Source organism: Pseudomyrmex gracilis, unplaced genomic scaffold, assembly GCF_002006095.1.
Source record: "Pseudomyrmex gracilis isolate BER0280 unplaced genomic scaffold, ASM200609v1 scaffold_221, whole genome shotgun sequence".
NCBI lineage: Eukaryota > Metazoa > Arthropoda > Insecta > Hymenoptera > Formicidae > Pseudomyrmex > Pseudomyrmex gracilis.
The window spans coordinates 184,192-198,000 of record NW_018020805.1 but is presented as its reverse complement, the minus strand read 5'-3'; the positions used below and the strand labels follow the sequence as shown (position 1 = coordinate 198,000).

Here is a 13,809-nt window from a genome sequence, read left to right as displayed (position 1 = left end):
TCATTTTCCGATAGTTTGTGAAAAAAAATTAAATTCTAATTTTTTTTTTTTTAATCAAAATCCACGAGCAAGTGTTTTTGTTCTGTCAGAATGTTGGCTTCTTTGGAACTCGGACGCCAGGAACTTGAGCCTGTGTCGCGCTTATCGGGTGGCACGCGACGTCGGCTTTGCGTGGCCCTGGCTTTTCTGGGTTCACCGCGACTGGTCATTCTGGACGAACCCGGTGCCGGTGTGGATCCTGCGGCTAGACGGCGAATTTGGCGTTTGATAGATCAACACAGGATCGGCAGGACCGTGCTCTTGTCGACTCACCATCTTGACGAGGCCGACATGCTGAGTGACACAGTTGTGGTGATGCATAAAGGGAAGATCTTGTGCACCGGTTCGCCGCTCTCTCTAAAAATGACTCACGGCCGAGGATACCGACTGAACGTATCCTTCTCGCCGGATTACTATGTCAACGGCGGTGATACGGAAAAAGAAATCGGAAGTACGATAGAGAAAAAGAACCTGAAGGATCTTCGTGGCATCATTGAGGAAATTGTGCCAAACGCCACGATAAATGAAGCGTCCGAATCAGAAGTCACCGTCGCTTTGCCATTTCAGGCAAAAAATGGCATGAACAATGAGTAAATATCGAATGTTCATTGTTATCAATTCAAGCATGTCGCTAAACAATTATTTTCAGGAAACGAAGAGAGTTTCGGTTCTAGAAGTTTAAAACTAACAATTGTGGATTATTTTTATTAATTTTCCTCTATTAGTTGATTAGGATAAAATTGAGTTAGACGAAATTGAATCTTAAACTCGACAGTTTATTTGTGAAGTATCTTGCTTTATTCTCGGTCTGTATATGACGACGTCCTACGAGCGACTGTCTCGTTTTTGAAAATATAAATCTTAGTTTTAACCTACACGGCTACACACGGACATACATACACACTCATATCACGCAAACAACCTCGCGCTCGTCTTATCTGCTTTAACGTGCATGATTTTACAATTTCATTTCTACACAATATACAATTTCGAACATCCAGCGTAAGGCTTCCAATGACCGTCAAATTATTGTTATTTTTAGGAAATTGAGAAAATTTGAGATTTTTAATACACTACATCGTACATATTTTTTTTCCTCGCGTGTGTGCGTGTAAAATGTGTGCACACATATCGCACAGCTTTTGCAAATTTACGCTGCAAGAAGTTTAACTTTAAGAGGTTGAAAATGTTAAAAATAAAATCTCTACTTATTTCGTCACAATTTGAGAAGCTAACTCTCCAAATGTTTGTAATTCACTATGCTTCTCAAATATGTTTCAAGCTTTGCGATTTGTTTTTTTTTTTTTTTTTTTGGAAGAAATTGTTACATGTTTTCAAGCAAACTTGGTCAAAATATCCGGATATTATGTGTTTGACTAAAGCCAAGATTGTTGTTTCAGCATCGCGCAAATAGCGAAGGCGCTGGAAGACAATCATAAGCTCTTGGGATTCTCACACTTCTCATTGGAGTGCGACACGTTAGAAAGGGTCTTCTTGGATCTTTGCGCGCGAGCAGACAACGGATCGAGCATTATCAAAGGAAGTCAAGACAGCGTCGCCAGCATAGAGCAAATTGGTGAGAAGCGTTTCATGTGTGCATAATATCTGTCTATCGAAAACAAAACTTTGTGACTTTTTAAACAAAGTAAATAATATAAAAATTGTTTTTTTTTTCGATAAATACAAAAATAGCTTTTTACATTTATGAATCGACAAGTATGTCGACAAAACAAAGAGTCGCACAGAGAAACAGCGCAATAATAATATAGTTAATTGTCACGTTATTATTTACAGCTATGCCACTTCAAATTAATTATCTGAAATTACCTTGACAAAGGTGTGTTGTTTATTACAAACAAATGGCTTTTCCGTTTTATAAATAAATAGGTTTAAATTTAATTGGCTTTTTCAATCAACAATATGCGCGAATGTAAATATGGAAATGTGAAAATGATGAAAAGAAAATGAAAATATACGCACAGGTATTTCCATTCCGGATGACGACGTCGATCTAATTTCTACGGATACAATATTGAAACCCTCGATGATCCGACAAATGAGAGCCATGATAAAGAAGAGGCTGTGGCATTTCGCGAGAGACTGGAGAACGCCGTTGGCCGCGCTCATTTTACCGACCATGTTTGTCGCGGTCGCCATGGGATTTTCTTTAATACGGCCGCCGTCCGAGGACGAACCGGCTCTCAACCTGTCTCCCAAACTTTATAACACTCATCCGACTTACTTTTACAGGTAGGGTAAGAAGAGAAAAATTACGATTTTAATAAAAAAAAAAAAAAAAGAGAAAGTAAAGAATAAAGCAAAAAAATGGTAATATTAATTCGTCACTCCCTACGTATAATCCCGTAACTCCAAAACGCAAATTTTAGAGGAGAGCAGTTTAAAAGTATAAAGCTTCATATGTTTCCCTATAGTTAGGGATCTTTCGGTTTCAAATTTGGACCTTATTTATGAATTTTTTTTTTAAATATTTGGTGACTATAAAGAACATGACTTTTTAAGTGTCATTATGCAATAAACTGAAAATCCCATATGTGACACTTATGTAATTATACGTAGGGAGTGACGAATTGTGAACGTGTCAATATTATGCGTATCTTAGCTTGGATTTTTGTGAAACATAAATTTAAGTCGAATTATGTATTATTGGAGTAAATATTTCTCACAATTAGTGATAAATAGAGACTCTCTCAGGCTTTATAAGTCTTTTAAACTAATAATATATGAATATGACATGAAGGGCCGTTCGCAGGATGTTGTGCGTGGATGTGCTTAAATATATATACATATATGTATACATATATGTATATATACTACGAAATAATTTTTTTCCTCCATATAGGATGCTGGATTTGCATCACATATTATTTTGTAGTATATATGTGTATTATTTCGTAGTATATATGTGTATACATATATATATATATTTAAGCACATCCTGCGAACGGCTCTTCATGTCCTTATATTCATATATTATTAGTTTAAATATTTCTCTTTCTCTCTCTCAACTCTAACTTGATAATTTTACATTTCTCTTTCTGTTGCAGTGTCGACGGCAGCAACGATCCCTTCCTGCAGCACGTGTCAATGCAGCTCCATGATCGTTTCGGAGATGATTACGCTGGCGCTTGGCAAACTTTACCCAATGTACGAACACCAAATCAATATCGCGAAAAGTTTTTATTCAAGAATTGCCACAAATTCTCGTAATTGTATTCGTTGATGAATAATTTACAGGATACCGGAACTTGCGAGTGTTTGGACGGACAGCAAACTTGCCGAGGTGTTTCCAAAGCTGTGGAAGGTCTTCTTCAAACTCTACCCGGTCGGCCGACTCTGGATTGGATCGTTTCGACGCATCAAGAATACATAGAGAAACGGTTGAGTTTACGTTCTCGTGGCGAACGAGTTTAAGTAGAGATTAATTGAAATTTCTTCAAGTTTCTCGAACGCAAACAATGACTTTGCAGATACGGCGGCTGGTCTCTGTCGCACTGGAAAGAAGATCCTCTTTTTGTTGTTTGGTACAATAACAAGGGTCACCACTCTCTGCCGTCGTATCTGAACGCTCTCAACGAGGCGATCCTGCGAGCATCCGGAGTGCAAGGGCACTTAACTACTCTCAATCACCCCTTGAAATTATCGAGCGATCAGCTAAACCGAACTACATTGTAAGCATCGAATGTAACATCGCGATATAAATCCGTAATTACGGAAAATCATGAACAAACGTTTCTCTTATTGACAGAAATTAATTAGAACAAAATTTTTTTGTACACGCGCGTAAGAAGATTTATTTTTATGTGTAAAAAAAATTGCGAAACACTGAAGAATTTGCAACAACGGATGAGCGATGTTCGCGCGTTGTTTTTCAAACTTTCAAAAAAAGTCTTTACTAAAAAAAAAAAAAACAAATTGACGCGCGAAACAGATCGTGCCGACGTATACACAGATGTTTCGTTTGCACACAACAAACGTATAATATGATTTCTGCGTTTGCAGATTGCAACATGTGGCGGACGTCGGCGTGGCGTTAGTGCTTTTGATAGCGTTTAGTCTGGTCGGAGCTCAGGGAGCAAAGGAATTAGTCAGAGAACGATTGTCACAGGAAAAGAGAATACTGTTCTTGGCCGGGGTTCATCCCGTCACGTATTGGACAACAGTTCTAATTTGGGATTTCATAGTGAGTTATTGACGGAAAAAAAAAAAAAAAAAAAAAAAATAAGAGATGTGTGCGATTTGAAATATTTTGATACATCCGATATTACTTATCGCAGGTATTTAGCTGCGCTATTGGCCTCGCGATCGTTGTTTTCGAAATCTTCGGTTTGTCAGCTTACGTTGCGAAGGACAATCTTCCCGGAGTCTGTCTCTTATTGTTCCTATTTGCGTAAGTGTTCGTTATTAATTATACGTTTGATTACAAATTGATATAAAAAAAACAAATATTATATACTATACTTTTTTTTATACATGTACGTTTTTTTTTAATCGCCGATATCTTTTGATATCTTTTTTTTTGTGTAGATGGGCGGCGATACCGTTTTCACATCTTGCCGAAAAAGCGTTTGACGACTCGAGTTTGTCCAACATGGTGCTATTCTGCGTGAATACTTTTATAGGCGTGGCTTGTCTGGCGACCATTTTGGTGCTCGATATTCTTGGCAAATCGAAAACTTCCGAAGACGTGAGAAACATTCTCCATTACATTTTAATGATCTTTCCGCAATACACTCTCGGCGACGCGTTGGTCGAGATATCGAGAAACGACATCACTTCCGAATTGCTTCAAAGATTTCACATGGACACTTACAAATCTCCGCTCAGCTGGGACCTTCTCGGTCTTCATTTTATTTTTCTCACTGCAATCGGCGCAATTTTGTTCGCGCTGAATCTAATGATCGAGTGCCGAGTCTTGCCCGACGTGAGAAAACAGAAAATCGGTTACGAGGTCGTGCAAGAAGACGAGGACGTTGCCAGAGAAAGACTAAGAATCGAGGCCGGCATGGCCGACGACACCTTGAAGACGATAAAACTCAGAAAGGAATACAGCAGCGTGTACGGGACGAATGTGGCCGTACAAAATTTAAGCCTCGGTGTACAGGCGGGAAGTTGCTTCGGTCTCTTAGGGGTGAACGGCGCGGGAAAGAGCACAACATTCAAAATGCTGACGACCGAAATTATTCCCACAGCCGGAAAGATTATTTTGAACGGTCAAGAAATTGGCGCTGGACCGCTGTGCAACGGCCAAGTTGGTTATTGCCCTCAGAGCGACGCCCTGGACGGATTTCTCACTCCTCACCAGTGTCTGACGATTCACGGCGAGGTCTGTGGATTGAACAATGTCCCTAAGGTGGGTGAAGCGAGAAACATTGTGAAAAATTGTGTAAAAGTTTTATTGCACAAAATGAAAGAGCGGGAACTTTGTTTGCGGAAACTTAAAAAAAAACAAAAAAAAACAATAGAGTGAGACAAGAATTTGTTAATTAAAGCTACTGATTTTTTTAGTTAACTTATATTAAGTCGTGATATTCGTATTTTAACAAACATTGTGACAAATATTCTTGGAAATTCTTGGAACGAACATTTGCTCGCAGAACTTAACTCAAAGTTACCGGTTTGGTTAAGAGTCGAGTTTGCGGAACACAAAAGGTTGAGATCGTTTACTATTTCAGGTCGTCGAGACAATGCTGAAGAGATTCGATCTGCTCAAGTATGCTCATCGAAGAGTCGATAGTCTTAGCGGCGGTAACAAAAGGAAATTATGTGCTGCTATAAGCGTAATGGCGCCTGTCGCGATTGTTCTTATGGACGAACCTACTAGGTACTTTTTATCTTAAACAATTTTATATATACATTATTATATTCATATTATACTTTGGAGAATTAAATAATGCTAAATTATTTGTTAATTGAAAAAAGCGTGAATCATAAGTCTCAAATTACAATGTGTTTATATATAAACAGTTTAACACTTGATCTGATATTTGATGCTTTCGCGGTGTGTAGTATTAACATACAAGGATGTTTTTTCGGGTCTGAACCGCGTTAGTGTCATTTTTATACCGACGTTTCGTGAACATTACAGCTCACTCCCTACGTATAATTACATAAGTGTCACATACGGGATTTTCAGTTTATTGCATAATGACACTTAGAAAGTCATGTTCTATATGGTCACCAAATATTAAAAAAAATATTTATAAGTAAGGTAAAAATTTAAAATCGAAAGATTCCTTAACTAGAGAAACTATATGAAGCTTTAAGCTTTTAAACTGCTCTTCTCTAAAATTTGCGTTTTGTAGTTACGGGATAATACGTAGGGAGTGACAACTTCATCAGGGTTTAAAGAGCAGCCTGATACCAGAAAAAAAACATCTTTGTATAGTTTAACACTTGGTTTCAATTAAAATAATATTTTTCAAAACAAAAAAAAAATAAATAAAAATTTAGTAAACTATGTATAATTTTATTAATGTCGTTGAGGTTTCGAAGATCGTCCGTTGAGTTCGACATTTTTTTATTTGATAAAAAACTTAGTAATTGTACATACGTATTTATAGTTTTGAATTAAAATCGATATTTTCTCACACGTCATATTAGCGGAATGGATCCCGCCACGAAAAACCTCGTGGCCAAGACCGTGAAACGCGTGACGAGGAAGCAGACGTGCGTAATATTGACTTCGCACAGTGTCGCCGACTGCGAGAGCCTCTGCTCGAGGGTAGGGATTCTTGCTCGAGCCGGTCTCAGGTGTATAGGAACGCCGCAGCATTTGAAGCACAAGTAAGATTACATCGAACTTCCTTTTTCGCGTCTCTTTTACCCCAAGACCGGGATATTTCCCAACAGACTCATAAACCGTGTACAGGAATCTCGACGCTCCTATCAGTTCTGATTTCCCATTGTTGCGACTTCTTTTCCAGAATGTACTCGTGTTTTGTAGCTTAACAAATTCTTCTCAATTGAACACTTTTATCTTTGTTTTCATCTTTTCCCTTCCGTCTTCTGAATAATTTTTTTTTTTTTTTTTCACGAGAGTAGTAAAACACCAGCAATATACAATAGCGGAAACATGAAAATGAAGCCGCGGTCCATTAGAATCCGCTCTCCCGGCGCGACTTAAACTCAAATATTTCTTCGTCAGCAACGCTAAAAGAAAATTTTAATTAGACATCACAGAAGAATTAAATTTAATTAAATTTCAATCTCCTCCTAAGACTATATATATTTGTGTGATTCATGGAATTACATATAATCTCCGATATTTCTCAACAGAGCGCGATAAATCACAAAAATTAACCAATTTCACCGTCGCGGACCGCGTAGTTAACTTTAACGGGGGCGGGTGCTTCGATTGAAATTTGATTATGTACATATTCAGAAAGGACTATTTCTGATTCTCTCGAATATATACTCAACCGATGATCTATACATATATTTGAAATAACGTAGGAATATGTGGAATATCGTAAATACTTAACTTGCTAACATTCGAAAGTATCTCGGGAATGTTCTCGGGAAAAGTATCTCGAAGAATGTCCGTCTCTCACTCCCACCTTATACAAACCGATCTTTTCTTTTCCCGACGACGTCCCGCCATCGAGGACAGAATTTACGATTCGGACTTGCCCGCGCGTTAGCAGCCCATCTTGCAATCCGCTCTTGTGTGTCGCGGGGAGCACGTTGAATGATAAAGAATGGCGAGTGCACTTTGTTACAGTATAGAAAGCACGGTAAAAGCTTATCTGCCGCGTCCTTTGTCCGGGACAAGGTTTGAAATATAGATCCGCGTATCGGACGCTACTAGCAAGTAAATAATCGTAATTCCAAAAATATTGGTAAGATATTTTTTGGTTGTCTTTTTTTTTTCAGATAGCTTTTAACATGTAAAGATTACTGCTTTAATTATTATTAAAAAAAGATTCGGTTTCGAATCGCTTTACGAATGAATTTTTAAACGCGTCGCTCTCTTTTAACATCCGTCACGATATAGAGAGATGCGCAAAGAGAAATGTTTATTTGACTTTTGAAGATTCGGCGAGGGATACGTCGTCTTTCTGAGATTCAGCCAGCCGATTGCCGCCGCGGATCTAAGAAAGGCCATCCTAAAATATCTGCCACAGGCGATGATCTCCTCGAGACAGGCCACAGCTGCTCGACTCTTGCTGCCGCGAAGTCAGGACACGGCGCTCAGCGTGAGTTTCAGCATGGTAAAGCTTCTGGCCGAGGAGCTTAAGGCCACGGACTACACGCTCACGCAAAGCTCGTTGGATCAGGTCAGTGAACCAGATTCAAACGCGATATCGCGTTTCGCGAGATTCTCTCATTCATTTCGATTTCTCAAAGTGCCTCATTTTTTATATCCTGAAACATTTATCATCATATTAATATTAATCGTAAGATTAAATCAGTCGATCTCTGACTCGTATATCAAGAATAAACTTCCCGAGAAAAAATGGATTAGATCTAACTTAAATTTAATGAGATAAAAAAAAAAAAATGGAAAAACAGATCTAATTAGATCCAAATTAAATCTAAATATATATAACGTAGATCTAAATAAATATAAGTAGATCTATTAAATTTACACTTTTGTTATTAAATCTATATAAGATGCTTATATAAGATGCTGGATTTGCATCACGTGAGAAATGTCTGTTTACTGTTTTATCTACTCGAGAAAAAATGAATTAGATCTAATTTAAATCTAATGAGATAAAAAAAAATAGAAAAATAGATCTAATTAGATCTAAATTAAATCTAAATAAAGTAGATTTAAATAAATATAAAGTAAATCTAAATAAATATAAGTAGATCTATGGAAATTTATACACTTTTATTTATTATTAGATCTACTCTTGATCTACTCAGATCTATTATATTAGATCACCTTAGATCTGTTCAAATCTGCTTAAATCTAAGAAAATCTGTAGTAGTTTTAATTATAGTAGATCTAAGTAGATCTAAAGTAGATTTAATAATATATAAAGGTGTAAATTTAATAGATCGGCTTGTATTTATTTGGATCTACTTTATATTTATTTAGATCTACTCTATATCTATTTAGATTTAATTTGGATCTAATTAGATCAATTTTTCCATTTTTTTTATCTTGTTAAATTTAATAATATAATACAGAAAATCCCGCTCGTAAAATTAACAATAAATAATAATTAGAATAACGGTCTCTATCGAGCAACAAAAATAGATCTTATGGTTTATTAAAATAGAATATAAAATATAAAATATAGAATTCACATAAATGTAGTTTTATAGACATTTCGGCCCTTACTTGAGCCCTCTTCAGTATATAAAATCAAATAACGCCATGTCGCAAAGAGGATAACAATATGTTGTAAAAATACACAAATCTTACGTATGGCAGTCCATTTTGATGTAATATTAGACTTCCTGAAAAAGTCAATGTAAGTATAAAGTCCGCACAACTTTCACAATAACAATATAAAACGTTATGATATAAACTCACAAATCAGAAGTCGAAGATCAAATATTGAACAGAGGACAGAGGCAACAGATTATATGTATATACACAAATCCCCACCAACATAATAAAACGAGTAAGTCAGTTAAGTTTAAAATTCGGATGATTTAAGTTTGTCAAGTAAATTGAAATAAGAAAGGTCAAGTAAAAAGTCTGTGTCATTGATTAAATTTAAACCTTGAGTCTGTTCTTTAATATGTATAGTTTCGGAAATCAATCTTTTGTAAAAGTTAGGTTCGTAATCTAAAATTTTTGTATTTTCCCAGTCAAAATTATGATCAAAATCAAGTCTATGTTTTGAAACAACCGACAACTGTGAGGAGGTTTTTTTGATATCATTTTTATGCTCTTTAATGCGTGTTTTAAGTTGCCTCTTAGTCTGACCATAAGATGCACAACAGTTCATACAGGAAATCTTATAAATAATATTACTATGAGAATAATGAGTAATAGTATCCTTGTGTGCTTTAATAATTCTATTAAGCCTGTTGAAACACTTGTAGCCTACAATAACATTCGAATCTTTAAAAGTAAAATTTGTTAAATTTAAGTTAGATCTAATCCATTTTTTTCCGGGTTATATAGCAAACCGATTCGGTTAAATCACATTTAGAGTTCAAGTTTGATCATTTATCGTCTTTCAGAATGCGCGCGTGTATAAACGAAATAGATACGCTACTTAATACGTATATCTTTGGATTTAATATATCGAGTTAATTCTCGTAAACTTCATCGCGGATATCTTACTTTTGCGAACGTCGTAAAGCAGCTTTCGCGCGTTCTTCTCTTTGTAATACGCGCGCACAAGCAAAGGTTTCATCTTCTTGCCCGATGAAAGAACATAAAAGAGAAGCGCAAGCGCTACCTTTTTACGACTATTATGCTCGCTCTTGAAAAAATCGCAGTATTTATTTGCGCGAGACTATCTCTTACGAACAACAACCAACGAAGAGGGAGGATTGCTCCGGGGGTGGCGCAATATTCTAAGGCCTTGTCTTTAGCAGATGATGCACCACCGTTCTGACGCGCTAAGCGCCTCCCTCCTGTCGTCCAAAGACGCGATCTTCGCGTTTTCGTCCCGCCGATCCTGACGGATATTAATGGATCTTCCGCTAGTTCACTTGCATACAGCCTCGCCATGGTTTATAAGCACGCGGAAGGATCGAGGAAACTCGTCCAGGCCGGTTTAAGCCAGGCCGAATTCGCCTATAACGCTTTTCCGGGTAGCTGTAACACGCGCAGCATCCCCGACGCTCTTCCTTCTTCTCTTCCGTCAAAATTATGGTTAATTATCTGCTTAATTTCTATCTCTCTCTCTTTCTCTTTCTCAGTAGTTCAACATCCGAACAACAAAGCTCAAATCTACTCAAAATTCTCAAGTGCAAATTCCGCGATACGCGGTTCCTTTGCATTCGAAACCCCTGCACATCGGGCATTACGACGACGATTGTCTTTCGCATTACTTCAATGCGAAGCGAATTGCGAGCTTCTGTCGCGACGGGAAATGCACGTTGCCGGCTTACGCGAGACGGAGCCGTCGTGTGCCATAGGTGCAAGTCGGAGCACGCCGAAGTTCATTCCGCGCGCATTTGACAAAATTATTCGCCGTAAGCGCATTAGGATGCCGAGCAATTAGACGGCGGCGGTAATTATATATAAAATCGCATAATGTAGCGTCAGTGACCTTTTACATCGCGCGCACGTTTCTGTTATTAAACGTGTGTTTATACGATAACATTTTTTTCGTCAATTTGTTTTTCAAATTTATTTCCGCGACATCTTTTTTATGGAACGACCTCGCACCGAAAAAAGAGAACGGTTAAATACACGCTACTAAGGTTTGTACGAAATTTCTGGGTATAATTTACGTCCTATTTATTTCGCTACTTTTGCAAACTTATGGAGATATAAAGCGTGTTTTCTTCATGAAGCAAAATTCTTTAAAACTGTCGCGCAATTAAGTGACTCGCGCGCTTCAACATACGAGTTATTATAAACGCGGGTCTTTACGCGGCTCACTGAAAAAAGATGAATTTGAGCGCGGAAGATGCACGCGCGCGACGGGGCAAAATTTGCATTTTGCATGTTCGTCTTTCTTACGGCCAAACTTCCGCCGAGCTTTCCGCGACTCTTTGCAAAATTTAACGCGCGCTAAGTGGCCGCATTTACATAAATCGGTTAATAAGAAAATTTTAATTTTGAAATTAATTAAAAAACTTATGAAATTTTCATAGCTCGACGAAGACGACGCGCTGGCTTTAATTAACGCGCTTCTAAACGCTTGTGGGTAAGCAACGATATTGGATTATTAATTGCTTTTGCGGCGCGCGAACTGCGCGCCATGATCAAAATTTGAAAATCGCGTGAAATTCACATTAGCACACACATATAAGATAAACAATTTTGCGCAAAGGCGCGGTGCGCTGTGTATTAGCGCTTAAGCTTGAAAAAAAAAAAAAAATAGCCATTACGACGCATAAAGCTTTTGATGTAATCTCTGTGCTGCTTTTCGTCAAATTTAGTTTTTACATAAAGCAGTCTAGACATAATGAAAAGAAAGTAAAGAATTAAACTTTATAACTAGCGTTATTTTACGCTATATAAAATTTTTACGTTTACACCATTTATGGTTGTTCTCGTCGAATTTTTGTTTGACCTGGAATATAGCGAAATCAATTTCGCGTTAAACCGTTTTGTTAGTTTGTCGTAAAAGAAAAATCGTTTTTTTGTTATCCGCACAGAGATTAAGAATTTATTGCGCTTCATCGAATAATTTAAAAAAAAAAAAAAAACAAAACAAAACAAAAAACAAAAAACAAACGTTGCTCATACGCGATGTAAAGATCGAAGCAACGTGAAAATTAAACTCCGCAACAAATATTGTTTCTTTGATCGCGAATTCAATGAAAAGTCAATAAGAGAGAACGCGACAGAACGCGTATATGTAAATGTTACAATAACTTTATTAACAGTTGGAAAACACTCGTTTCAATTGTGATCGCGCTAAATTGCAGAAGAAATATAACAGCTACGTATCGTATATTAATAAAAAAAAAAAAAAAACGTGCTTTGTTTGATGCGCATTTTGCTGAATCACGCAAGACTATTAAATCGCCAACATACATATTCGAGTGTGGAATAACAATTGCTGCAATTCCACACAAATGTCATTGATTCCATATATAGTCTGCGCATGATTTTTTTCTATTAAATAAACTTTTTGCTTAGATTTTTTATTTTCATCATCTGTCGGTGTTTCTGATCGTGACTTTCGTTGCTTTGTGAATAAAAAGTCATAAATTAATCGCAACGAGAGCAAACTGCAACGCGACAGCTAGTAGATTGTCGGGAATGCAGATTTTACGATCTAAAAAGTGTGCGTGTGTATAGGCCAGCGCTTTCAATTTATTATTCCTACGCGGTTCTACGACGTTCCGAGAACTCGACGGAACTCGAGTCCTTCGAAATGAATCGGCGCTCGAAGAGAGGCGGGAATTGAAATCGCGCGAAGTGATCGATCGGGCGATTCAAAAAAGCGATTTTAATTTTCACGAAAACGAGAAAGATGGAGCGTTTACGTTTTTTTTTATCTCACGCAAACGCGATAGTCATTGTAAATAATTGTTTGCGCTGAAAAAGATTTGACCGACAATTCGATCGAACGAAACAAAAAAAAGATCGCGTTAAAGCTGTAACAAGAACAAATGCTCGCGAATAACGTATCAATTCGCAACGCAGAGTGAACTGAAAACGTGCGAGAAATGCACGAGGAGAACGTTTATATCGAGCGCGATGAATTATGGCAGCTTAATTGATCACTTACACGAACGACGCGAGGGAACGTGTGGGGTAAGAAAAATTTCAGAAAAATTCAGTACTTGAAACGACGCGAAGTGGAATCTCTTATAGAGAATCTTTTTTCTCATCGTGAACAGAATCAGGTCTGCGATAAGTAATATCGTCGATCCATCAGCTCTCGTGACATTTTGCGATTTCCATTCCATAATTGAAAATATCGACGTGTCCGGCATTTACGCCACAAAATTGCATTCGCATTTCACGCTCTCTTAGATTTGTCTACTGCTAATTGTTAATGACAAGAAAGATTTGTTCGTTGTTTTTAAGAGACACTTTTATCCTCTCTCGGAGGGCGTATTTAAATCACTGTATAAATAGAAACCCCTGCGTCACGTGTATTCTCTTTTCTCTCTCTCTCTCTCTCTCTCTCTCTCTCTCTCTCTCTCTCT

At 37.4% G+C, this 13,809-nt stretch overlaps 1 protein-coding gene across 5 annotated transcripts in view; it reads left to right on the top strand.

Moving 5' to 3' along the window:
• LOC109858741 overlaps positions 1–13,809 on the top strand; it is a 40,948-nt gene that overhangs the window by 25,671 nt on the left and 1,468 nt on the right. For all 5 annotated transcript variants that reach the window (XM_020436288.1, XM_020436289.1, XM_020436290.1 and 2 more), the window contains 12 exons: positions 90–629; positions 1,440–1,615; positions 2,022–2,289; positions 3,105–3,204; positions 3,295–3,437; positions 3,528–3,728; positions 4,060–4,240; positions 4,335–4,447; positions 4,585–5,410; positions 5,733–5,881; positions 6,661–6,843; positions 8,093–8,336. In XM_020436288.1, the coding sequence (XP_020291877.1) occupies positions 90–629; positions 1,440–1,615; positions 2,022–2,289; positions 3,105–3,204; positions 3,295–3,437; positions 3,528–3,728; positions 4,060–4,240; positions 4,335–4,447; positions 4,585–5,410; positions 5,733–5,881; positions 6,661–6,843; positions 8,093–8,336 (3,124 nt within the window). The remainder of the gene's footprint in view (positions 1–89; positions 630–1,439; positions 1,616–2,021; positions 2,290–3,104; positions 3,205–3,294; positions 3,438–3,527; positions 3,729–4,059; positions 4,241–4,334; positions 4,448–4,584; positions 5,411–5,732; positions 5,882–6,660; positions 6,844–8,092; positions 8,337–13,809) is intronic.